Source organism: Notothenia rossii (assembly GCF_949606895.1).
Source record: "Notothenia rossii genome assembly, chromosome: 6".
NCBI classification, from domain to species: Eukaryota; Metazoa; Chordata; class Actinopteri; order Perciformes; family Nototheniidae; genus Notothenia; species Notothenia rossii.
Genome location: NC_136909.1, coordinates 84,829,419 through 84,854,962, shown reverse-complemented (window position 1 = coordinate 84,854,962; position 25,544 = coordinate 84,829,419). Strand labels below are relative to the sequence as shown.

At 40.8% G+C, this 25,544-nt stretch overlaps 1 protein-coding gene across 1 annotated transcript; it reads right to left on the bottom strand.

Moving 5' to 3' along the window:
- Nucleotides 1–54: 54 nt before the first annotated feature.
- On the bottom strand, nt 55–23,302 carry chrna1 (cholinergic receptor, nicotinic, alpha 1 (muscle)). The gene is made up of 10 exons (XM_079686132.1): nt 23,091–23,302; nt 13,445–13,587; nt 9,212–9,256; nt 8,964–9,073; nt 8,025–8,220; nt 7,281–7,518; nt 5,293–5,516; nt 4,396–4,510; nt 2,941–3,065; nt 55–2,567 (listed from the first exon to the last, which is right to left on the bottom strand). The coding sequence occupies exons 1-10, from the start codon at nt 23,143–23,145 to the stop codon at nt 2,439–2,441; spliced, it is 1,380 nt and encodes a 459-aa protein (XP_079542258.1). The 5' UTR covers nt 23,146–23,302; the 3' UTR covers nt 55–2,438.
- Between the last annotated feature and the right edge of the window lie 2,242 nt (nt 23,303–25,544).

Sequence of the window (25,544 nt, the reverse complement as noted above, 5' to 3'; positions counted from 1 at the left end):
GCACAATCATGACTACATTTTTTGCTTGCTATAAAAAAAAGTAATACGACACAATTTGATGTAACGATGAAGAAACCTCCTTTATTTTTCACTCCATTTCACATCTACACAATTGTAAATATATAAAAAAAACAATAAATGATTAGTGCAACATGACCGCCAACCTTTATTGAATTGATAAACAAACAGAAATGGTCTTTTCTCATCAGGAATCAGCCGCCAAATAAATCAAGTTGCCTGAACATGGTACATGGCAACACTGCAGCTTTTATATCGCTTAACAAACCTCCAATTAAAGATGGGGTAGGTAATTCACTTCAGAAACACTTTTTGTAATATTCCATGGAATGCTCTTAACATCCCGATATCAATGAATACATGAAATGCTTTGACGATAAATCCATAAAAACATTTCATCTGTGGAAGCCGTAGCGCTGTAAAAAGCACGACCAATCATCTGAGCCGGCCCGGCTAAAGTAACTGGATGGCCTACCTGCCTGTCAGCCTTCTATCTGTGCACAAACTTATCTCGTGCCCTCATTGGTCATGTGCGCGTTCGTGTGTGTTGGAGAAGGGGCTCTGTAAGGAAGTCTGAAGGAAGGGGCAGATTTTTTTCGGCTGCGTACTTTCAAACTCTAACGCACTCGAGCTGGTTTCTCCATTCTTACCTACCCTACCTTTAAAGCTGCACACATTATCATCTTAAATCCAATGTTCCCAAAATGTTCATATATTAAAATGAAATTATCTCCCCAAGACTCCATGCATTTGCTGGCTCTAAATGAACTCTTCGCCAGCTCTGTTGTTTTAGTTTTTACAATGTCTTTTCAGATTTTAAATCACAGTCCTTTATCAAGGTTGAAAGTCACTTACCGAAAAATAAACTCACAACGAATGTGCCCTTCATAAACTGTACAACAGATTAAAGAGGAATTTTCACGACAAAGCAAAACTCCTGACACTATCCATGAATATTTACATACCTCACAGCCATCAAGACGAATGAGAAGTCACGTGAGTGTCAGGCAAAACAATAAAACTTCCAAGGAGAAACATATATTGCCCGCACTCAAAAAAACACAAGAGTATGCCATCTTCCTGGTAATACAATTTGAATAAAATAAAATTTAACACATATTTTCCAGAGAATTTCACTCTAAAATAAGTCCTTCCTGTGACCTACAGTAATGAGAGAATTATTTTTCTATTCAGCCAAAATATGAAGGGATTTATTTGCCTAATTGCATCCATTGTTAATTAGTCCTCAGAACAGCAGACATACAAACGTTCTCATGATTGACCCAAAACGTATTTGAGCTGCCAAATTATAAATAAGAGTAATTATAAGTAATAAGAGTAATAGAGTTGGGAAGGAATGAGGCCTAATACCCGGAAATGAGTCAGCATTTTACCACTTCCACTTCCTTTGTCTCAGAGTCACCATATTTATGTTGACAAAGATAATGAAATAAAATCTGTGGTTAACCCAAGCTGAAGAGATTTTAAACTTTTTGTGTTACGACATTCAATAAGTATGTAAATAACCCACTAAACGTCATTATAGCCTAACATTAGCCGCCTTTAGCTTAGCGGTGGTGATGTGAAGTCATGTGACCGTGCTGTAGTTCCTTTTTAGCCCAACACTAGCCTCCTTTAGCTTAGCGGTGGTGATGTGAAGTCATGTGACCGTGCTGTCGTTCCTTTATAGCCAAACATTAGCCTTTAGCTTAGCGGTGGTGACGTGAAGTCATGTGACCGTGCTGTAGTTCCTTTTTAGCCCAACACTAGCCTCCTTTTGCTTAGCGGTGGTGACGTGAAATCATGTGACCGTGCTGTAGTTCCTTTATAGCCCAACATTAGCCACCTTTAGCTTAGCGGTGGTGACGTGAAGTCATGTGACCGTGCTGTAGTTCCTTTATAGCCCAACATTAGCCTCCTTTTGCTTAGCGGTGGTGACGTGAAATCATGTGACCGAGCTGTAGTTCCTTTATTGCCTAACGTTAACTTTTTACTTAAAACAACATATAAACGTGTGTCTTTTTTCTGAAATAGCCCAAAATTCTGCGTAAAAATCCCATTGCTTTGGTTTTTTTAATACTAGAAAAACGAAATCACTGCACCACTTAGCAATAAAACTCTGTACAAAGTAAATCAAATAACTTCAAGTATGACTCATGTAGATCAAGATACGTGTGCCATCCAAATGCAACTGTAAAACAACCTGAACACATGATAAACACTTATTTTTCCCGATGCGTCTCCATTCCTCGGTGTGTGTGTGTGTGTGTGTGTGTGTGTGTGTGTGTGTGTGTGTGTGTGTGTGTGTGTGTGTGTGTGTGTGTGTGTGTGTGTGTGTGTGTGTGTGTGTGTGTGTGTGTGTGTGTGTGTGTGTGTGTGTGTGTGTGTGTGTGTGTGTGTGTGTGTGTGTGTGTGTGTGTCTACAGCGTGTTGAGCTCAATGAGTCTGCCGGCAAACACTGCGAGCGTCCCGATGATACACACCGCCATGAACACACACAGCAGGATGTGGTCCAGCACCATGGCAACAAACTTCCACTCCTCTGCAGCCTGGAGGAGGAGAAAGTAGACACATCCTTTACTCAAGTAGAAGTACAGATACTGGTAAAAGTAGAAGTACTGACTAAACTTCTTTACTCAAGTGAAAGTAAAGAGGCTTTGAAATGTGGTTCAGTAAAAAGTACCCATAACTAGCAGCTGTTTTAAAGAGTACCTGACCTCCCGTTATATTAATAGAACAATACTGTCATTGTTAGCTAATGAATGTTTCCATGCTGAACAATTTGTATTTGTGTTCAAAATGTAAGAAGTAGAAAGTACAGGTATTTGGGTTCAGTTTACTTTTTAAGCTATGATTTTGGCCGCTCCAGATGGTTTTATGAATTGTATGAACTTGTATATGTTCAAATGCTTCCTGTCTTACGTTGTTAGACTCCTCGTCTGCTTTCATGGTCTCTGCGATGTACTTCACTCCTTCGATGGCGCTGCGGACGTCGGGGTTTTTAGTGATGGGCGACTGGTACGGGACGCTGGTGGGACCGAGGTTTCCTGAAGAGGAGACACAGGTAGAGAAACATGTGAATACTCAGAGAGATACTACATCCTGGCACCTGGAGAGTACATGTATTTGATTGAGGCAAGAGGACTGGACTTAAACTCCCACTGTGCATTTTACATTTATGTTCAATTTAATATTGAATAATCCATTTCTTGCACAATAATATCCTGCATTATTATTAGTTACTGGACATTTGTATATCCACATGTATATATATATTTATTTACTTTTTAATGGTATTTTATTTCTATTTCAAACATATTTTGGACTGTTTATTTCTAGTGTCTTAATTTATCTTATGTACATTGCCTTGTTTTTTTATGCTGCTGCAACGCAAACAAATTGGGATCAATAAAGTACTACTTATCTATCTATCTATCTATCTATGCATCTATCTATCTATCTATCTATCTATCTATCTATCTATCTATCTATCTATCTATCTATATATCTATATATCTATCTATCCATCTATCCATCCATCTATCTATCTACTTATCTATCTATCTATCTATCTATCCATCCATCCATCCATCCAGCCATCCATCCAACCATCTGTCCGTCCGTCAGTCAATCTATCCATCCATCCAACCATCTATCTATCTATCCATCTATCTATCCATCTATCTATCTATCTATCTATCCATCCATCCATCCATCCATCCATCCATCCATCCAACCATCTGTCCGTCAGTTAATCCATCCGTCCGTCCGTCCGTCCGTCCGTCCAACCATCTATCTATCTGTCTGTCTGTCTGTCTGTCTGTCTGTCTGTCTGTCTGTCTGTCTGTCTGTCTGTCTGTCTGTCTGTCTGTCTGTCTGTCTGTCTGTCTGTCCGTCTATCCATCCATCCATCCATCCATCCATCCATCCATCCATCTATCTATCTACTTATCTATCTATCTATCCATCCATCCATCCGTCCGTCCGTCAGTCAATCCATCCATCCATCCATCCAACCATCTATCTATCTATCTATCTATCTATCTATCTATCTATCTATCTATCTATCTATCTGTCTATCTGTCTATCTATCCGTCCATCCATCCATCTATCTATCTATCTATCTATCTATCTATCTATCTATCTAGTATCCCCACAAACCATCAAGATACGAATATTGTACTTCTATACAGTGTAGACTCTTCTTGCACTATTTCTATTTTATTTGTATTTACTTGCACATCTTGAATCTTGAATCAGCAAAGTCAGAATCTTGCAGGTACATTATCTCCAAATAAACCAAACCACTTAAATTGCTGGTGCATTAGTTTCCAATGAGCTGAAACCTTTACATTTAAAACAAATCTGCGGCCTTACCTGAGATGTCGGAGATGTCCATGTCCGTTGGGAACGATCTCCTATGTCGGATCTCCTGCCCGGGACGCTTCATCGTGGAGAAGAACATCATGTTGGGAATGGTTTCTATGAACACCTGAGAGACAAACACAAGCACCAGGTATCCATTACATTTAATAACACTTCTTCAGTCTGAAACATCTCTTAAAGATCTCCTATTATGCTGTTTTTAGGCATATATTATGGGCCTCCGATATATACAAATATAAAAAACTTGATGTGTTTTGCTCAAAATACCAAATAGATCATGCGTTTTAGAAATCCCTCATATCCCTCAGTTCCAGCCCGGTTAGAGAAACGCTGATTCGGGGTCCTTAGCTTGAAAAAAAAGAGGAGGGGGAGCTTGTGCCTGCTCAGAATTACCCGGCAGATACAGTTAAATGATGCCGTGATTAAATGCCATCATGTTCCAAACCACATCAAGGATTATTTATGAAACAGGAGCTCAAACTATTTTCCTCTCTCAGGTTTACCACAAGGTCAGTTCCTTTTTTTGTTTCCTGCTTCCTTACACATACTCTCTCCAGTACAGGTTAGCGATGCTTGCTAATGTAAACAAAGACCATATTACGTAGGGCATTGTTTCTGATAGCAATGTTTCTGATTGGGCTGTGGGTCCACATTTCAGATATTACGTCATATCGGACTCAAATCTGGATCAGCTCCGTTGTAGCCCCCTTTTTTAGAGATTTCTGCCAAGTTCTGCCTGTTATTTCTGCACTTTAGATGGGTAAGGAAGAGAAGACAGATGGTTTTGTTTTCTGACATGTCGGGGACATATGTCTACGTATATCAGACATCAAAAAGTGGATTTTGCATGATAGGAGACCTTTAATAAGAAACGGTGGGAACAGGCACCTTGCGTATCCAGTTGGGCATGGTGTGTGTGCTGGGCGAGCGGTGGTGTGTGTTGATGACGATGACGGTGATGATGATGGAGGCGATGACGAAGACCATGGTGAACAACATGTACTTCCCGATGAGAGGAACAGCGCTGGAGGTGGAGGGGATGAGCTCAACGATCACCAGCAGGAACACAGTGAGGGACAGCAGGACGGAGATGGAGAGCGTCATCTTCTCACCTGCGCACACACACACACACACACACACACACACACACACACACACACACACACACACACACACACACACACACACACACACACACACATTATTCCTGCCTATTCTTTCTCAAAGATATTGAAGTGACTGTTATTTTGTATATATTGTTTGATGTGCTTTTATTTATGTCTTAATGTGTGCATATGTATACATGTGTCTATTGATTGTGTATATAGATATATACATATTTTTATATATCTTTGTTATTTGGGATTGTGGGAAACGGTATTTCTGTACACACAAACTGAAAGATTGATAATAAAGTTGACTTTGACTTTGACTATTCGGCCTCTTGTTTGCTAGCTCCTCCTAATTCACATTTAAAAAATGAATACTCTACTGTTTTTGTTTTGATTAGATTTGGTCTTGTTTTCCTGATTGCAAACTGATTTAGTTGTGTAACCTGTTATGGCAGAATGTTTAATACAGCGTATTTCTGATATTTATTAGAGATCACATTAGGGCTGCTCGATTATGGCAAAAATCATAATCTCGTTTATTTTGGTCAATAATTGATATCACGATTATTAAAAACGATTATCCATTTACTTTGAAAACATCAATTTATTGGAGAAAAAAAATGTGAACAGTATGTTTTTAACAGTTGATTACTCTGAACGTTAAGTCTAATTCAACTGAAAAACCAATTAAAAGAAAAAAAAGTATTTAAAAAAAAAATCGTTTTATTTCGATTACGTTGTTTCCGTAATCGTTGCAAGCCATAATCGTAATTGCGATTAAAATACGATTAATTGAGCAGCCCTAGATCACATGCTCTATGATGTGTGTTACTGAGTTGGGTCACACACAGTTAGAGAGACAATGGTCGTTCTGAATTATCAATAGATGTATTCATTTTAAGTGAGCTGACAGCGAGGGTAGAGGAAGTTCAGAGAAGGCCTCAGGTTATAAAAACAGTTAACCTTTAGTTTGGTTAGTTAACTAATCCTAAAGATGCCATGGAACGATGACGTTTAAACATATACAAGTATAGCTTTCAGAGAGATAAACATGTGACCTTTGTGTGGTAGGCTGCATGATAAAATGTGTGTGCGTTAAACATGCTTAGGGAGAATGTGTGTGTGTTCATTACAGTGGCTATATGCTGTATGATTACTGCTACTGTTGGGGGGCATTTCCGCGATTGGCTGCTGTGGCAGCAGGTGGTGTACTTCCCATTATTGTTTGTTTGTTGCAACAACTAAATAATAATTATTGATCAGCTATATCTGTGTTTGTGTTTTATTGATTCCTCTCTGTTTCATTCTTTCCTGTTGTGTTATGCTGGACCGCCACAACAAACCCTTTCTTGCAGAATGTCAAAACATAATCCTTTAATCCCTTCACAAAGCGTATCTGTTACGTGACATATGGAGCAAATACATGTCAAAATGTCTCTACCCTAGAGCCAACAGGAACAAATCGGGCATGGTCTTATATGTTTTAAGATATGCACTATGTCTGTCTCCCACACTGTGGAATGATCTGAACATCAGACAGGCCTCCACACTGTCTGCTTTTAAATCACTTTTGAAAACCCACCTCTCCTTAGCGTATTGACATCTTTTAGATTGTTGCTTTTAAATTGTCTATTGTATTTACTTGTACTTGTTTTGTGGTGTGTGAGCTGAGCTGTGTGATGTTTTGTTTGTTTGTTTGACTGTACAGCACTTTGGTCTGGACGTTTTAAAGTGTGTTATAAATAAATGTGTATTGTATGGTACCGGAGTCAGTGGGCAGGTAGAAGACGAGTCCGGTGAGGAAGGAGAACAGCATGCAGGGGATGATGACGTTGACGATGAAGTACAGCGGCAGCCGCAGCATCAGGAAGTGATACGTGATGTCCAGGTAGGGCGTGTCGGGGCAGCAGGTGTAGTAAACCCAGTGCTTCCAGCTCCTGTAGTCCTTCAACACCCACTCCCCTGACTCCATGAAGTTACTGAGGTCCGGACGGTCGCTGTCCTACACACAGGAGAGGAGGGACAAAACACAAGGATGTTAAAGGATAGTGTATATCTGGTGTATTATTATATATTTCTTATTGTCTCGTGCTTTTACATTAGTTTCTTTTTGTCCTATCGGTTTTGTCTAAATGTAGTTATGCTGCTTTTTATATATATTTATTGATGTACACTTTGGTCAACACTGTTGTTTTTAAATGTGCTATAAGTAAAGTTGGATTGGATTGGATAGATATATTTTATTGATTGATGTCATAAACACACTTTAACATATTTTAAAAACTATTATAGAATAAGGAAAAAATAAACGTTTACCAGGTGTTTAAATATACCCAAAAGTAAATTATTGTTTTTCATTGTTTGTAAATTTTTACTTTTATTTTAGTCAGTACTTCTGCTTTTACCAGATTATTTTTAAACGTGAGTATCTGTACTTCTACTTGAGTAAAGGATGTGTGTACTTTTTCCATCTCTGGATACCCCCGTGTGTTTCTGGGTGTCACTGACCTGGTTGATGACCACCAGCAGCCCGTCGTAGGTCCAGGTCCCCAGCTTCATGCTGCAGTTCTGCAGGTCGAAGGGGAAGTGCAGCACGATGATCTCGCAGTAACTCTTAAAGATGGCCGGAGGGTTCCAGATGATGATCCCCGTGTGCTCCAGCAGGACTTTAGTGAATTGGATGATGGCAAAGTCTCCATCAGCACTGCAGAGGAGGAAGAGGAGGAAGAGGAGAGGGGGTTCAGGAGAATACATTGAATATGAGAGTGTGTGTGAAGATATGGGAGTGTGTGTGAGGATATAAGAGACAGAGAGTGTGTGTGAGAATATAAGAGACAGAGAGTGTGTGAGGATATACGAGTGTGTGTGAGAATATAAAAGACAGAGAGTTTGTGAGGATATGAGAGAGAGAGAGAGAGAGAGAGAGAGAGAGAGCGAGCGAGCGAGCGAGCGAGCGAGCGAGAGAGAGAGAGAGAGAGAGAGAGAGAGTGTGTGTGTGAGGATATAAGAGACAGAGAGTGTGAGGATATAAGAGACAGAGTGTGTGAGAATATAAGAGACAGAGAGTGTGTGAGGATATACGAGTGTGTGTGAGAATATAAAAGACAGAGAGTGTGTGAGGATATGAGAGAGAGAGAGAGAGAGAGAGAGAGAGAGAGAGAGAGAGAGAGAGAGAGAGAGAGAGAGAGAGAGTGTGTGTGAGGATATAAGAGACAGAGAGTGTGTGAGGATATGAGAGAGAGAGAGAGAGAGAGAGAGAGAGAGAGAGAGAGAGAGAGAGAGAGAGAGAGAGAGAGAGAGAGAGTGAGAGTGTGTGTGTGAGGATATAAGAGACAGAGAGTGTGAGGATATAAGAGACAGAGAGTGTGTGAGAATATAAGAGTGTGTGTGTGTGTGTGTGTGTGTGTGTGTGTGTGTGTGTGTGTGTGTGTGTGTGTGTGTGTTTACTTGTTGTATAGCACCAGGTCAGGTTTCCATATGTCTGCTGAAGGGACTCTGATCTTCCGGATGCCTCCGTAATCAGCCGGATTCCACTTCAGATTCACATCTAACCATCGCTGGGGGAAAATAGGAACAATTAAGCATTTAAGTCTATTAACGCACTGATCAAAGCTGTATTCAGTTGTTTTATTTACAGCTAAAAGTCTAAATACATTGTTAACATATTTACTATATGTTTTTGTTTTCACATTTACCTGTTTCAGACGGACGTTACTGGTCACAATCTGGTTCACTTCATCCTGAGAGAGGCAGAGAAAAGACAGAAAACAGTCAGAAGCTTTCAGAACAGGCACCCAGACCCCACGCAGCATTCTCATCTGTTTGTCATTACTGGTGTCATTTCCTGGTTGCTAACAAACGCCATTGTAACACATAATCACTGATGTTCCGCTGTAACGGTGGTGGACAGAGTGCAGAGCAGAGTGGACGAGCTGACCAATCAGAGCAGTGGGCTCATAGGGAGGGGGGGGGCAGGAGCTCCAACAAGGCGTTTTGGACAGAGAGTGAATACACATACTATACAGAGATGCTCAGAGAAACCAATGTGATTTTAGAAAATTGCACAATATAAATTAGACCTCAACAATGGAATTATGATCAGTAAAAATGGCCATGTCATGGGACCTTTAATAATAATGTCAATGTACCCCCAAACTACAATGCGCATGCGCGGAGCTAATTCGCTTTGCATTTGGCTGATGGCTCAGAACGCACGTCGTGATTGGCAGGCAGATTTGAAACTCCATGGGAACTGTGGTCCGCGTGAAACAGGTGATTATCGTCAGAAAGTCTACTTTATGGAGAAAAACTTGATTTCAAAATCCAATCCAACAAGTCGGAGAAAATGTTTTAAACCAAACAACTTGTGGGAAAAAAAACACGTTTGACGCTGAGGCTTTATCCCGGGAAGGAGAACGTGGCTAACTGTTTGCACCTGTGTTACCTGGTCAAGAAAATGGACGTTGGGGATCATAACGGACTTTCTGAGAAGATTACCAAACATGAAAACGAAAGGATATCATTGATCTGGTTTTCCTAGCAGAAGAAAGTTTGTTAAGACCGCTAATCGATATCCATCATCAACATGTTGTGGGGAACACTGCGACAATGAGAGCAGCAGCAGCAACAACAGCAGGAGGATGAGGCCTGGAGCAAAAAGTGTTGAAGAAGGACTTAAAAAAGAGAGACTTTCAGGCTGTCATCCATCATTACAAACGGTTGGAGCTAAGGACACAGGAGAGCTTCAACAGTAAGAGATATTCAGTTTAATTTGTGTTTCTGGTGTCTATGGCTGCCACTTCTGAGATGCTCTGCTTGTGGTGGCTCTCCTTTTTGGGGTTTAGGGACTGATGTTTATCCATTCCCGGGGTAAAATGAGAACATTTGAGATTTTGTGCACTAATGTCCTATTATGAGGGTTATTTAATCCACTAAACACATTGTAAAGACCATAGTCTTCATCGTTAGCATAATTAAATTGGCAAAAGTTGTATAAGGAGAGCTACAACAATGAGCAACTCAGTTATATTTGCATTGTGGTTTGTGGCTGCTGTGCCATCACCGAGCTGATCATATATTTCTATGGGTGGCAAACCCCCAATAAGCATAACAGTTGTGAATATGCAGTGGGGTTTATTTAAAAATCATTTTGTATAATAATCACACAAATTCCGTGTTTTATAGTAAGTAATTTCGTGTAATTAATTTATTGAATGTAAGGTCGGAGATCAGTGGGCGGAGCCTCTGAAATGTAATCACTGTACTCAGGAGATTATTTTTGTGGGTACACCCCCCCCCCCCCCCCCCCCTTTTATATCGCGTCCCTCACGTTTCCTCTCCCCTTTTTGTAAATGTTCCACGTGAGAGGAGTCACTGTGAGGGATAACAAATGTAATACTGATTTGTTACATCTGTTGTCAGATTGTCAGTAATACAACGGAGATCGTCAAAACTGTATGCTGGCTCGGGTCATCCATGAACAACGCAAACCACAACGCAGAGACCGCTTAACGACACCGGTTACACATACATTAGTTAAAGGTACTCCGATGATTTAAAGTGCCTCAATTTAGGATTGCATTGAACCATTTTTGGACTAAAAACTGGATTTCTTGTTTGGCTAATTGGTCCAGTATGGGCTGATGGAGCTACCTTTTGGTTGTGCTATTTCTATTTAAGGATTATTAAATGAATGGAAGTCCTATTTGCTTGCATCGTGAAGTACTTTTAAGTTTATGTGGCTTTGTTGAGACTCAGTTTCTGGATTAGGCCTTAATTGATTAAAGGGATTTCCATTTTAGATTTGTGCTGCTGTTTTGTGGCTGCTGTGGAATCAATAAACTGATATTATGGCTCAATGGTATTGTTGACATGCATCCTAATAAGCAATTATAAGTTAAAGGGACACTTTTCATTAAAAATGCCTCCATTTCTTGTTAACTTGAAAAAGTGGAATTTGGTCTACTGGTTTGTTGATAAAGCTAAGATTGGTTGTTCGATCTCTAATTGAGAATTATTCAACTGATAAAAAGTCCTGTATAATTCTTACACTGGCATTTCTGCCATGTAGCCTACACTTTACTGTGGTGACGAGCATTGTGCATTTAGATCAGTTGTTGATCTAACTTGCTGATAATGATTACCTGAGAATGGTCTAAACTTTTTGAGCAGTATAGAGGGAAGGAAGAGCTGTTTATTTGTATTTACATGTTGTGCTTGTTTTATGCTTCAGTGTGATGATATGCTTGTTGTGGCCCAAGTTTAGGCCTTCATTGGTTTCGAGGGATTTGGTTGTTATCATTTGGAAGGCTTTGGATCATTTGGTCTGCTTTGGCCTTGCTGAAAAAGCTGAGCTTGATTGTTATTTTTCCATTCTGAGAATATAAGCTTTTTAATTTGTGCAATGTGCTTCTTTTGTGCTTTTATGGCCGCCGTGCCATGCCTGCAGTGTTGTTGTTATTTACACTAAAATGACAATCACCAAAGTAAGAGCTGTTTCTATGTTATTTGCTGCTTGTGTTTTTATCTGTTCTTGCCGCCGTGCCATCAGCTTGTTATGAGTTTGTGGTTCTGCAGAATGAGAGGCACTAATGTCACAAAGTCTCCTCACCTTGTTGCAATGTGTTGTTATTTACGCTGTAGCTGAATTAATGAGGAAGCAACCTTAACCTTACATTGTTGCATTGTTTTGGTTGCCATGACATCAAGTGGTGTAGACGTTTGTGACTTTCTTGCTGTGATTGTATTGCAAATGAACGTTTAAAAGAGATGGACATTTTCCACTGAGTGCATGCACAAATTCACCCTTTCTGCCTTTACTGAGATGTTGCTCATACCTTCATCGTTGATTACAGTACCAAGGACAGAGGCATAGCTCTCTCTTGGTGTTTTTCTCTGATCAATAGGACTTTTTGCTTGTATTGGATCATGCAATATATAAATAATATTCAATATTATTAACATTGCATCATTGAACATGGTATAAAGCAGAGCCTCGTCTCCAATTCATCAAATAGTTTTAAGTACCGCCCTGTTTTGCACTTCGTTATATCTTATAATATCCCTTGTAAATACAGTAGATACACATTGTGGTCATTTAAATAAATATCTATTAAGAATTTGTGCAGTTTAATAATATATATGTATAATTGGTACAGTTTAATTAGTTGTATTTATATCTGGTGCCGTGTAAGATTATGTATAATTTGCGCAATTTATTCAACATTACGTATCATTTCTGATAGAGATGTCCCGATCCGATCACGTGATCGGGGATCGGAGCCGATCATGTGATTTTCAAAAGATCGGAATCGGGAGAAAAAAATCGGGGATCGGGATTTTTTTATTTTTTTTTTAAATACTTTTTTTTTAAATTTTGTATTCAATATTACAAAACAAAAATGACCATGTTCAAGTCTTAAAGTCATCCTGAGGCCTTAGTTTTGGTTTCAAATGACAGAACATCATGTATGTGTTGCTTCTTTGGGGCTTGTTTTCATAGACCTGCTTATTTCTCTCAAATCTGGCAACAGAGTGGGCGCAGTGTCTAATTGTAGCAGTAAGCTAACGAGTACTGATAAGCTTTATTTTGTTTTGATCCAATGCTGCACAACTGAACTGATCCAATGCTGCTGTGAAAGAAAGAAGCTATATCCATGTTGGATAGAATAGCCAATTTAAATACAAAAATAACCTTAAGGGACAACTTGAATGCTTTTTGTAAAGATCGGATCGGGAAAAATCGGTATCGGCAAGTTGTCAAAATCAAATGACCGGAGTCGGATCGGGAGCAAAAAAAGGTGATCGGGACATCCCTAACTGCAGTTTAACAATATACATGTATTATTTATGCAGTTTTTTTTTAATCGTATTTGATCATTTCAAGTGTTGTGAGCATTCGATAAGTCCACTCCAGTTATTGCTCTCACCACGCTGATGAGCTGGATGAGCTGCAGGCCCACGGTGACGACCACAGCTTCACTGAAGTGCTCCACCGGACGCACCACCTTGTTGTAGCCGACGAAAAGATCTTTGACCAGACGAGTCTCATCCTCCGAGCAAAGCACCGGACCTACGACACACAGATATACACAGACATATTACATTTAGGATAGATTTTAATGCATAATCGACTTAATTGAGTCTCAACCTCTGAGCAAAGCACCAGACCTACACATTACACCAATTCTGGCTTCCTGTCCATTTTAGAGTTCATTTTAAGATGTTATTGTTTGTTTTTAAATCTCTTAATGGGCTGGCCCCTCAGTACATCTCCGACCTCCTACAGGTGTACATCCCCTCAAGGGCTTTGAGGTCGGCTGATCAGCTGCTGATGGTAATCCCTTAAACAAAGAGAAAGACCAGGGGAGACCGAACCTTGTCAGCGGTAGCCCCCAGGCTCTGGAACGACCTGCCCCCCCATGTCAAATTGTCGCCCACCCTTCAAACGTTTAAGTCCCGCCTGAAGATCCACCTCTTTTCCCTCTCTTTCGAGTCAGTTTGAGCTGTTTTATCGATTTTTATGCTTTTATTTGCCTGTCCGTAGCCCTTATGTGCGTTTTATCTATTATTGTAATATTATATTTTATTATAATGTTATGTGGCTGTGAAGCACTTCGGTAAACCCTCTGTTTTTAATATGTTCTATATAAATAAAGTGGATTGAATTGGATCTACGACACAGACACACAACATAACACATTTTATATTTGTTTGAATACTTAATCGACTTTATTGAGCCTCATCTTCTGATCTCTTTGGAGGATGAAGATCAGGTTGTGTTTTAAGGGAGGGACTTTGTGGTTTTTTACTGTCAACTGTGTACGGTCGCCGGTTCAAGTCCCCGAACAGACCTAAATATGGAGAGTGGACTGCTACTTGGAGAGCTCCCAGTTCACCTCCTGCCCTGCCGTGGTGCCCTTGAGCAAGGCCCCGGAAAAGCAGTAAGCATTCATTTTCCATGTCTTTCTTTTGGCAATGAGAGGAAATGACCTCTTATCCCGACATTAAACACATTTAGAAACACCTCTTTAACACCCTTAAACTGAACTTGGAACTTTGTCAGTAATGTCTGATTTGTTCTCGACACATACTGTGCTTCACACATTCATAACAAATCTAATTTTGGTCTCACGTCGGCTGAGGTTCAGATCATGAAATGCTCCAGCTGACGGCCATGTCGCCCTGAATGTTTTCACACCGGACCTCAAACCAAACAGCTGAAGCCCGCCTGTCGCTTTTAACCGTGATTCACACAGCAAACATTTCCCAGGCTTCAAGCAGCAACCTGAAACCTTTCAACGTGACTCAGAGAGTTGGAGAGCATGTGGAGAGAGGAAATGTCAGATGAGGGGGGGTGCAAAGGTACACACATCCTTTACTCAAGTAGAAGTACAGATACTCGTGTTTAAAAATACTCTGGTGAAAGTAGAAGTACTGAATAAACTTATTTTCTTAAGTCAAAGTAAAGAGGCTATGAAATGTACTTAAGTAAAAAGTACCCATAACTAGCAGCTGTTTTAAAGAGTACCTGACCTCCCTTTATATTAATAGAACAATAATGTCATTGTTAGCTAATGAATGTTTCCATGCTGAACAACGGCAACATGACAACGTTTCCATTGGTCCCTCTTCTTTAGAGAAGACCAGGAAATGATGGATACACGGATCGTGTTCAAATCAATAGGCACGCAATGACTCTAAATAATAATGATCACGCCACCAAACACACATTCAGACTAAAGGAACCAGCCTGTTTGGAAAATGAGAGAAGTAGAAAGTACAGGTATTTGAGTTCAACATGTAAGAAGTAGAAAGTACAGGTATTTGTGTTCAACATGTAAGAAGTAGAAAGTACAGGTATTTGGGTTCAACATGTAAGAAGTAGAAAGTACAGGTATTTGTGTTTAACATGTAAGAAGTAGAAAGTACAGGTATTTGTGTTCAACATGTAAGAAGTAGAAAGTACAGGTATTTGTGTTCAACATGTGAGAAGTAAAAGTACAGGTATTTGAGTTCAACATGTAAGAAGTAGAAAGTACAGGTATTTGTGTTCAACATGTAAGAAGTAGAAAGTACAGGTATTTGGGTTCAACATGTAAGAAGTAGAAAGTACAGGTATTTGTGTTTAACATGTAAGAAGTAGAAAGTACAGGTATTTGTGTTCAACATGTAAGAAGTAGAAAGTACAGGTATTTGAGTTCAACATGTAAGAAGTAGAAAGTACAGGTATTTGAGTTCAACATGTAAGAAGTAGAAAGTACAGGTATTTGTGTTCAACATGTGAGAAGTAGAAAGTACAGGTATTTGGGTTCAACATGTAAAAAGTCGTCAGAAAAATAAGTAGTAGAGTGAAGTACTGATACCAGAACAATGTACTTAACTACAGTAACAACGTATTTGTACTCCACTACTTCCCACCCCTGAGTTAGAGGCACATGAAGACAGATCAACAGCAACAGCAGTGAAAAGCCTCCGAACTGAGCGTCTGAGCTCACAGATCAGATGTGTTTCTGTGGAGGTCATCAGACGTTCCTGTCTTAAGCCGAGTGTTAAGAGGAAAACCAGCAGCGGCCAATCCACTTTACAGGAAGTCTGAATCAGTTAGAGCTCAGAATCTGCATTTAACAACTCGTCATGCTAAAGGTGTAACAGAGTCCATGAATTATGTTAAATGAAAACATACTACAGCCTAGAGCAGCTTCACTTGTGTCTATGTTTATTTAGGATCCCCATTAGCTTTTGCTCTTGACAAAAGCTACTCTTCCTGGGGTCCGACACTTAAAACAATATAACAATACTCAACAACATTCAAGACATAAGTCCTGACATCATCAACCATCTCCAACATCATCAACAATCTCATCCACTGTCTAGTGAACTAGAGACAGGATTTGAACATATCTTAACACATTTATTTCTTAGTATTTGTTTAATTTGAGTCGGTCTGTCCAACACAGGCTTTCTGGAGACATTGCACTGAAGAGCATTTAAAGCTGTATGCTGTGTGAAGAGCTTCTATCAAACTGATTTTGTTCCAGATTTGTTTTTAGAGCAAGTCATTTTTCGTTGTTGGTTAAATTCTGGCCTTAAGTTGGTGTTCATTTGACAGTGTTTTAGTTCCATCTCATTATTACTGCCTTTCAGTAGCGCCAATAAACCATACCATTGTATACTCTCCTGTTTGGCAGTATATTGACGTATTTCTTCTTACTTCCATTTTGTGCAACTTTACACTAATTATTCATAGCAACAACATATGTTATAAATGACTGGGTTTGGAATTTTTTTGTAACGGGAAAAACACACGTATCATTCTGTCAACAGCAGCACATAGATGTTGGCATTCAAAACCTAAATCTACTTTATTAACAATACTTAATATGAAGAGTTATTTTTTAGACCTGGTGAGGTTATCTTAATTGTACTGACTCCTTGAAGCTGATGCCTAAATATCTAGAAACTTATAAAGTTGCCAAACAACGATTTCACTCATTTGAAGCCTGGTTTTACAAGAAGACTTTCCTAGATATTTTACAACATCCTAGTCTTTTACCAACTCTTATGACAGAGATACTTTACTTCATTTACTTTATTTTACTTTTTTTTTTAATTTAGCTGACGCTTTTATCCAAAGCAACTTACAATTACCAATTACAGGGACATTCTCCCTGGAGTAACTAAGGGCTAAGTGCCTTACTCAAGGGCACACTAGTGGTGGTGTTCCAGGCAGGATTTGAACTCACAACCTTCTGATCTTCAGCCCACCTCACTATCACTACCCTTACTTTATCTTGCACACTATAACTGCAGCAGGCTTGTCTTTGTTCTAAAAGTTGACCATGCCCTGACTTTAGTGCATGTATTCACAGTAAACACTTCCTGTATCTGGTTATAACATGACACAGCTGATTAGCATAGCACTGCTAGCCAGGCTGGACATAAGTGCATAAGTTACATCCTTTGCCAGTTATTTCTGGAATCTGTCGGCCATCCAAAGCTGGGATCTCGTTTCATTTCCCCAACACGCACACACACACGCACACACGCACACACACACACACACACACACACACACACACACACACACACACACACACACACACACACACACACACACACACACACACACACACACACACACACACACACACACACACACACACACACACACACACACACACACACACACACACACACACACACACACACACACACACACACACACACACACACACACACACACACACAGAGAGGATGAGGAGTTACGTGCCGTTGTTAATTTCTCTGTCTGCCATCATGTCTGTGTGTCTGTCACTTCCTGCTCTCTGTCTGTTGTCCTGTAGCACGCTTTGATCCGACCACAGACTAAAATAGACCCAGGGGAGGCGGGACAGAGGAGCCACTTGGAGCTGTCAATCATTGCCCACTCTCTGCTCCAATTCCCACGTAACACTGAACTAGGGCTGCTTGATTATGGCAAAAATCATAATCTTGATTATTTGGGCCAATAATTGTAATTGCGATTATTAAATGCGATTATTCATTGACTTTGAAAACATCCATTTATTGGAGAAAAAAAAAAGTGAATATTATGTTTTTAACAGTTGATTACCCTGAACTTTAATTATAATTCAACTGAAAAACCAAAAAAAAAGTAATATTGAAATAAAAAAATAATCGTTTTATTTCGATTACGTTGTTTTCGTCATCGTTGTAAGCCATAATCGTAATCGCGATTTAAAATACGATTTTAATTGAGCAGCCCTACACTGAACCATAAGTGCAAACAATAACGGCTAAAAGGCCTGCTCGGTTTGAAAAAGACCGCGTGATTTTGCAAAGTGATATGATTCACGATATGAAAATTGTCATTGTTTGTATGCCAGGAATTCTCCGTGAACTGCAGCTCCTCTCAGATATTTTCACATCATTTACGAATGTTTTTTACTGCTATTTGTTGCATTAGCGCATATAGAGATTTCGATAACATTTCTGTGAATTTTGCAGCCCTTATGTCAAAGGCTCTATTTATTTTCTGTCACTATCTACAGTAAGATTGCACATGATGATATTTCTGCCATGAAGGGAGCATTTGAGCAAACGTCTCGTGACAGGCTGATAAAATGCCGTGAAGGAAAGTGCATTGCTCCGACTGGAACAATGCATTTGAGCGTGGATATCAAATAAAAGGAGGTAGCCACTCTCCCTAAAATGGCCTTGTCTGTCTGCCTTCAATGTGAAACTCTAACCTCCAGAAAATGAGCTTGACTTGTTTCATTCACTCAAAGGAGGAGTGTTGTTCAGTCTGATCATTGCATTGTGTGTTAGCCTCGCTCTAAACACAACATATCTCAGACTGACTGCATCCATCCATCTTCTCCCGCTTATCCGTGGTCGGGTCGCGGGGGTAGCAGTTCCAGCAGAGAGCCCCAAACTTTATTTTCCCTGGCCACATCAACCAGCTCTGACTGGGGGGTCCCAAGGCGCTCCCAGGTCAGCGAAGAGATATAATCCCTCCACCTGGTTCTAAGTCTACCCCTCGGTCTCTTCCCAGCTGGACGTGCCTGGAACACCTCCCTAGTGTGCGACCTCGTTCTTTCGGTCACGACCCATCCTTCATGACCATAGGTGCCTTCTGGCTCAGCTCCCTTTTCGTCACAACGGTGCGACTGCAGTACCGCTCCCGCTGCTTCGATTCTCCGGCCCATCTCACGCTCCATTGTTCCCTCACTCGAGAACAAGACCCCGAGATACTTGAACTCCTTCACTTGGGGTAAGGACTCATTCCCTACTTGGAGTGGACAGTCCATCGGTTTCCTGCTGAGAACCATGGCCTCAGATTTGGAGGTGCTGATCCTCTTCCCAGCCGCTTCACACTCTGTGCGAACCGATCCAGATTGCATTTTCTATCCAAGGCTATTGACAGTGAATTTGTCTATTCTAAAAAAGAGGTACTCATACATGTAAACTGTATGAACATGCACAGTAAAAGCCCAATAACTTCAGCTTCTGTGTGTATTTATATCTGGCTGTAATATCTTGTATGAATCTCAAACTGTCCTGTAGTTTATATTCCTTGTACAGTGGATTTATTAATGAGAAAGATCTTTTCTGAGGAGTAATGCTTGGGTAACCATCACTAAATACAACCTAAAAGAAGTGTGATTGTGCGATATGTGTGATTACCTAGAAGAGCATCAGGACTGTTTGAGGCATATGATAGCTATGTGATTAACATGATGATTCAGCCTCTATGGAGAGAGACATATGACAAGCATGATCATTTCTGACGTGGAGCTAATCTGAAGTAAACATTGAATACTGCTTTCTATTCCTCCATCTTGTGACTGTGGAACTCCCTCTCTTGGATATCAGCATATGAACGACGCTGTTCAGGAACTAGTTGATGCTCTGTATGTGATGACTGCTTCCATTCTGGAGAGGATCACAGATACATGGATCCTGAGATTGAAGCTCAAGCTGGGGACGAGTGATATTTTTCTAACAAAGCACAAATAAAAAGGTCCTGTTTGGAGGCGGGGAATGATCCGTCTGATAATGACAAACAATCTCCAGCTCGTAGATATTTTTTAAAGTGGATGTGGCGCTATAAAGATGATTTAAGTGAATGAGAGCGTCCTTTATTGCACATCTGCAGCGATGCAGATAATGTCCAACAGGCTGCATCCATTCATCCTCACACACATCCTCTATCTATTCTTCACGAGTGGGTTTCATAAAACATCCCGCAACGAAATCACTGAATTGGAAAGGATGAATAAAAGTAATTCTTTTTGGATTTAATGGACTGGTGATCTGGCCTGAATGCTATTATAGGAAACCTGAAACAATAAATGCTAAAGGGGAAAACAAGGTAAAATCAGCTTTGCTACCATAATGTAAAATACATTAGTATTCATAAAGCATCGGTGAAGCAGTTACAGAGCTTTCTATTAAGACCTGAGCTAAAAACCTGCGAGCCATTTTAGGACAAATGTATTTAATCCACTCAAATTCTATATTCTGCTCCACATTCGAGCCTTTTCAGAGCTGTAATAAGCATTCGTTTATTACGTTTTATAGAATAAACACGAGATCAGCACAGTGACATGTTTCTGCTTTTTCCCCCACTGTCCTTTTGCAATTAAAATGTTCAATTTGAGATACTGCCAACACCAACATGTGAGCAGTGGCGATCCTAGAGTCTGTGGGGGCCCTAGGAAAAAATGCACTGGGGGCCCCTCAAACCAGCTTTCATCACCATCAGTGGCGCCCCAACACACTCTTCCCCAGTGGCGGACTGGCCATCGAGACGTTCGGGACGAATTCCCATGGGCCGGTACTGAAGTGATCCGACCGGACCACATCGTCCGACCGGTCCACTTCAGTACCGGCCCATCGGGATTCGTCCCGGACTGAAGTTGGCCGGTCAGATAAGTCACTAGCACCCCCACCCGTTGACAATTTACTAGCGGTATAGACTTGTGGTACTGAGGTGGGCCGGCTTTACCGAAGTGGGCCGGTCAAGAGTCCCGAGCTGATTTTTAGTCCCAGTCCGCCCCTGCTCCCCCCCCCCAGAGCAGAGCAAGGCAACGAAGCTTAAAACAAGAAGCAGCATTTTACGGCGTGCCATGCATGGGGCCGCCTTGAGGGGGTTTCCCGACATATCGTTGCAGTAACTTAAAGGGTGTTTCATGTTGTCGTTGCTGTGGACCTTCTTAATCTCCCTTCTTTGGGGGCCCCCTTCTGGTCCAGGGGCCCCAAGCAGTTGCCTGCCTTGCTTGTTCGCAAGGGGCGCCCCTGCATGTGAGTGGATCATGTCCTTTGGTGTTATGTTGATGTTTTGAGAAATGTATATGGGGAAAACGATGCATTTCATAACATGATGAAGACTAGGTCCTAAGGACTGCAGATGGAAATGAGCTATTAGCTCAAATCTGGCATAATTCATCTCAAAGTCAGCTTTACTGTAAATTTTTCTGTGTGTTTGTACAGACAGAGTTCGAAATAACGTTTCCAACAAGATCAAGCAAGTTTTAAATCTGTAAAGGGACCTATGACTTACTGTCAGAGGCTTGTTGTTCTACTGTTTCCAGTATTTGGACGGTCACAGGTTTAATCCCCCCTTCAAGAGACAGCATGTCCAGTAACTAGCATGTGTCCCGTGCAATTGTCCTTGAACAGAGACTCCTGTCCTGTCCCTCTGGTAAATATAAATCTCTCTCGAAGAGGACAGCAGCTACGGTAAATGCCTTACATCTGAATGCAGAGAGGAATGCCAACAATGCCGAGCCTCCGCTTTTTAGGGAGGCTGAGCGACAGATGCTAAGACACTCACGTTTCTTACGGTGAAAGATCATGTGAAGATTAAGATAGATATTTATTCAGGAATGCGTGAAGCAATATGGCGACATTGAGATATGATGACAAGATATAATATTACCAATACGTTTCCCTTGCTAATATTGATAACGACCCCTAAAGTAACTGTGGCTGTGTCAGGTTGTTGTGGGAAATGCTCAATCAGCAGTTCCACCTGATGGCTGTGTTTATGCTTTTTGCATCGATGTGTCAAGTCTTCTCCGTTTTTGGTGCAGTTTCCCCACTTGAAAGGGACTCGAAGCATCTCCTTGACTTCTAACTGGATTCCACTCCAATGTCACAGCAACCGTTAACTTTTCAGTGTTTTTATTTCAGCAGTTCACTTTGGTTTCGGCTAATTTAAATACCCTTAAAAGCTCTTGTTTCTCGTCAACAATGTACAATATCAGGGCGTATATTATGACAGGATTTATTATCAATACTGTGTCGTATCGTAGCTTTATTTTGGGTTTTGAGTCGAGAGGCTGTTTCTGAGCTCCATACACAGCAGTCTCTGGAGAGATCAGTACTTTTTACACATTGAACATGCATTTAGAAACTTGCTTGTTCAATTATGTATAATTTACAATCCCAATATGCCTAAACATAAAAAGGCTTGATTAGTAAGACGTCTGGTTTGTGTTTTCCAAAAAAGTTGGATTAGTTGAGAGTGAACAACTCTGTGGTAACTTGAAACTATCATTGTTGTTGTTTGTATTTCTTCAACAAGACAACATTTCCCTCTTTTATTCATAAGTTTGTAGGACCTTCACTGCTACAGAAAATCCACAAATGTATCCAAGGTTAAAATATACAGACAACCTGCACCCTAACCCCAATCACTCCTTTAGCATAATGCCCGCTTTAACACGTTTAACCTTTACAATATCTGTTGAAAATTGATGTCATATTTCATAAAAGACAACTGGGAGGTTGTTTTCTGAATAGCAGAAGCTGGAGAGACATGCACGCACGCACGCACGCACGCACACTTAGCCACACACACGCACGCACGCACACTTAGCCACACACACACACACACGCACACACACACACGCACGCACGCACACTTAGCCGCACGCACGCACACTTAGCCACACACACGCACACTTACACACTTAGCCGCACACACACACACACACACACACACACACACACACACACACACACACACACACACACACACACACACACACACACACACACACTTACCAGCGAATACACCGAGGATCCACACCCACCAGATCTGCACCTTAGAGAGGTTCATGTCTCCAGCAGATGTTTGTGAAGAATCCCTGAACTCTACAGCATCTGTTTGATAATGAGGTGTTAATGCTAAGCTAATGCTAACGGGCTTCACGCAGCAGCAGCAGCACTGAGCTGTGGAGTTACAGTTTGGGATGGTGGGGAGACCAGAAAGAGAACCTGAGCTGGTTTCTCTGCTCCTCCTCCCCCACCTCTCAGCACACTGCAGGACAGCTGGGAGTGTGTGTGTGTGTGTGTGGGTGAGAGAATGTGTGTGTGTGTGTGTGTGTGTGTGTGTTGAATTAACGTGAATCAACACTTGTCGTCATTTCTCATACAAGTTTTTCTTCCAGTAATGACTCCAGGATATCATCTAAAAATACACCCACTGTATATATTGGAATATACATGTTCAAAGAAATACTTTAACCCATTTCATTTCGTTGTATTGAAGATTTTAACTTCTTATTTCATTATAAAGATATTTTTTTGTTTAATTATGTTATTGAAATATATTTCTTCTTTATTTAAGGCCCATTCTTTCTTTAATTTCTTAAGTTTAAACACATATTGTTTATTTATTGTCTTTCACCTTCTTACTGATTCTTAAATAAATATCTTTATTTGATTCTATCTTTAATTGCACATTCATACTTTAACTCCTTTTGGTTTATCTTAAAATAATAAAAAAATGTATTTATCCTTATTTCTTATTATTCTAAAGTGGATCAACTGTCCCAAAACCCAATTTCCTCCACAATTGTTAAATAAAGTTTTCCAATATAGTGAGACAGGGAGGCAGACAGGAGGACAGCTGAGGGCTGACACACACACACACACACACACACACACACACACACACACACACACACACACACACACACACACACACACACACACACACACACACACACACACACACACACACACACACACACACACACACACACACACACACACACACACACACACACACACACACACACACACACACACACACACACACACACACACACACACACACACACACACATAATCTTCAGTGTGGTTAGCTATGAATCGTCCTGTGCAACAGTACAATAGGCCCACACACACTGCAGAACACTGGTGCTTTGGGAACACTCAAATGATTTAATTCCCATTTAAAATCAGGAGACTAAATACGAACTGTGTGTGTGTGTCATACTTGCCAACCCTCCCGATTTTCTCCCGATTTCTGACAAAATCAGATTTACTCACGACTGTTTCCACTCGGACTTTAATACAGGTACACCATTGTTTGGTTTCCATGGTAGCGCGTCTCTTTAGCAGCGCGCGCAACTCAAAGTCTGAGAGGGTGAGGAAGATGAAAACTGAACAAGAATCAACAACTCGACCCTCTGATCACTCCTTTCCTGTAAAATACAGGTCCAGCCCTCACATATGCTCCATGGTGCCACAGGCCTTGCCCTTACAACTACAATAAGCATGTACATGTTAATCTACAGCTCCGGCGATCCACTAGCACCGGAGTCTCCACCTGCAGACAACTACTGTAGCGTCACCTTGGATACGAGTCCAAACAACTCACAGACACACAGGCCAGGGCACTGACAGGGCGCCCTTTGAGCATCAGATCTGACGACGCTGATTGGCTGAAATTATGTTTCGGCGGCATAGTTTACAGATAGCAACAGTCAGCTTGTTGGCTGCTGCTGCTCTGGCTGAGGGCTCCTTTCTACCGCCCGGACGAGAGAGGGTAATGATACACGCTGCGGCCGGGCAGGAAACATGTGACTTATCAGTAACTTTAGACATCGTAAAACAATTTTAAACGAGATCTTATTGTAGATTATACATTTTACTGATGCCAACTATATAATATATTATTGTTATTGTTATTGTTATATTATCTTGCTCTTTAAAAAAATAAAAAATGTTTTTTTTTCAGTGGCCGGCCGCCACTGAATATTGGTATGTTGTCAACAACTGATTAATGATAAGTGTAATGGTAATATTGAGTGGTCCATTGATCTTTATTCGGGTTGCCTTTATACACAGATGAGGTTTAGAGTGATTGTTACGCAGACAGACACAAAACAGATGGTCGCTGAATGCAGTTTGTTTGATGTTTATTGTGATAGTTGTTCAATACCAGGGTTGAATGAGCTGTTGTTTCTGTGAGAATCAGCTGGGTCCGGTTTGATCGGTATGCTGTTCCTCTTTTTGTGTCCCATCTGTTTCCGGTGACCTAGGACCCATTTTACACACCCTGTGAAGCTAACCCCCTCCACCAAGTGTTCAAAAATAATGTTGCACGGCCCCATGTTGCAAGGATCTGCACACGACCCCCGAAAACATCCCAGCTCTTGCACCGGATGTCACCCACTGAGCATGTTTGGGATTCTCTGGATCGACGTAAACGACAGCGTGTTCCAGTTC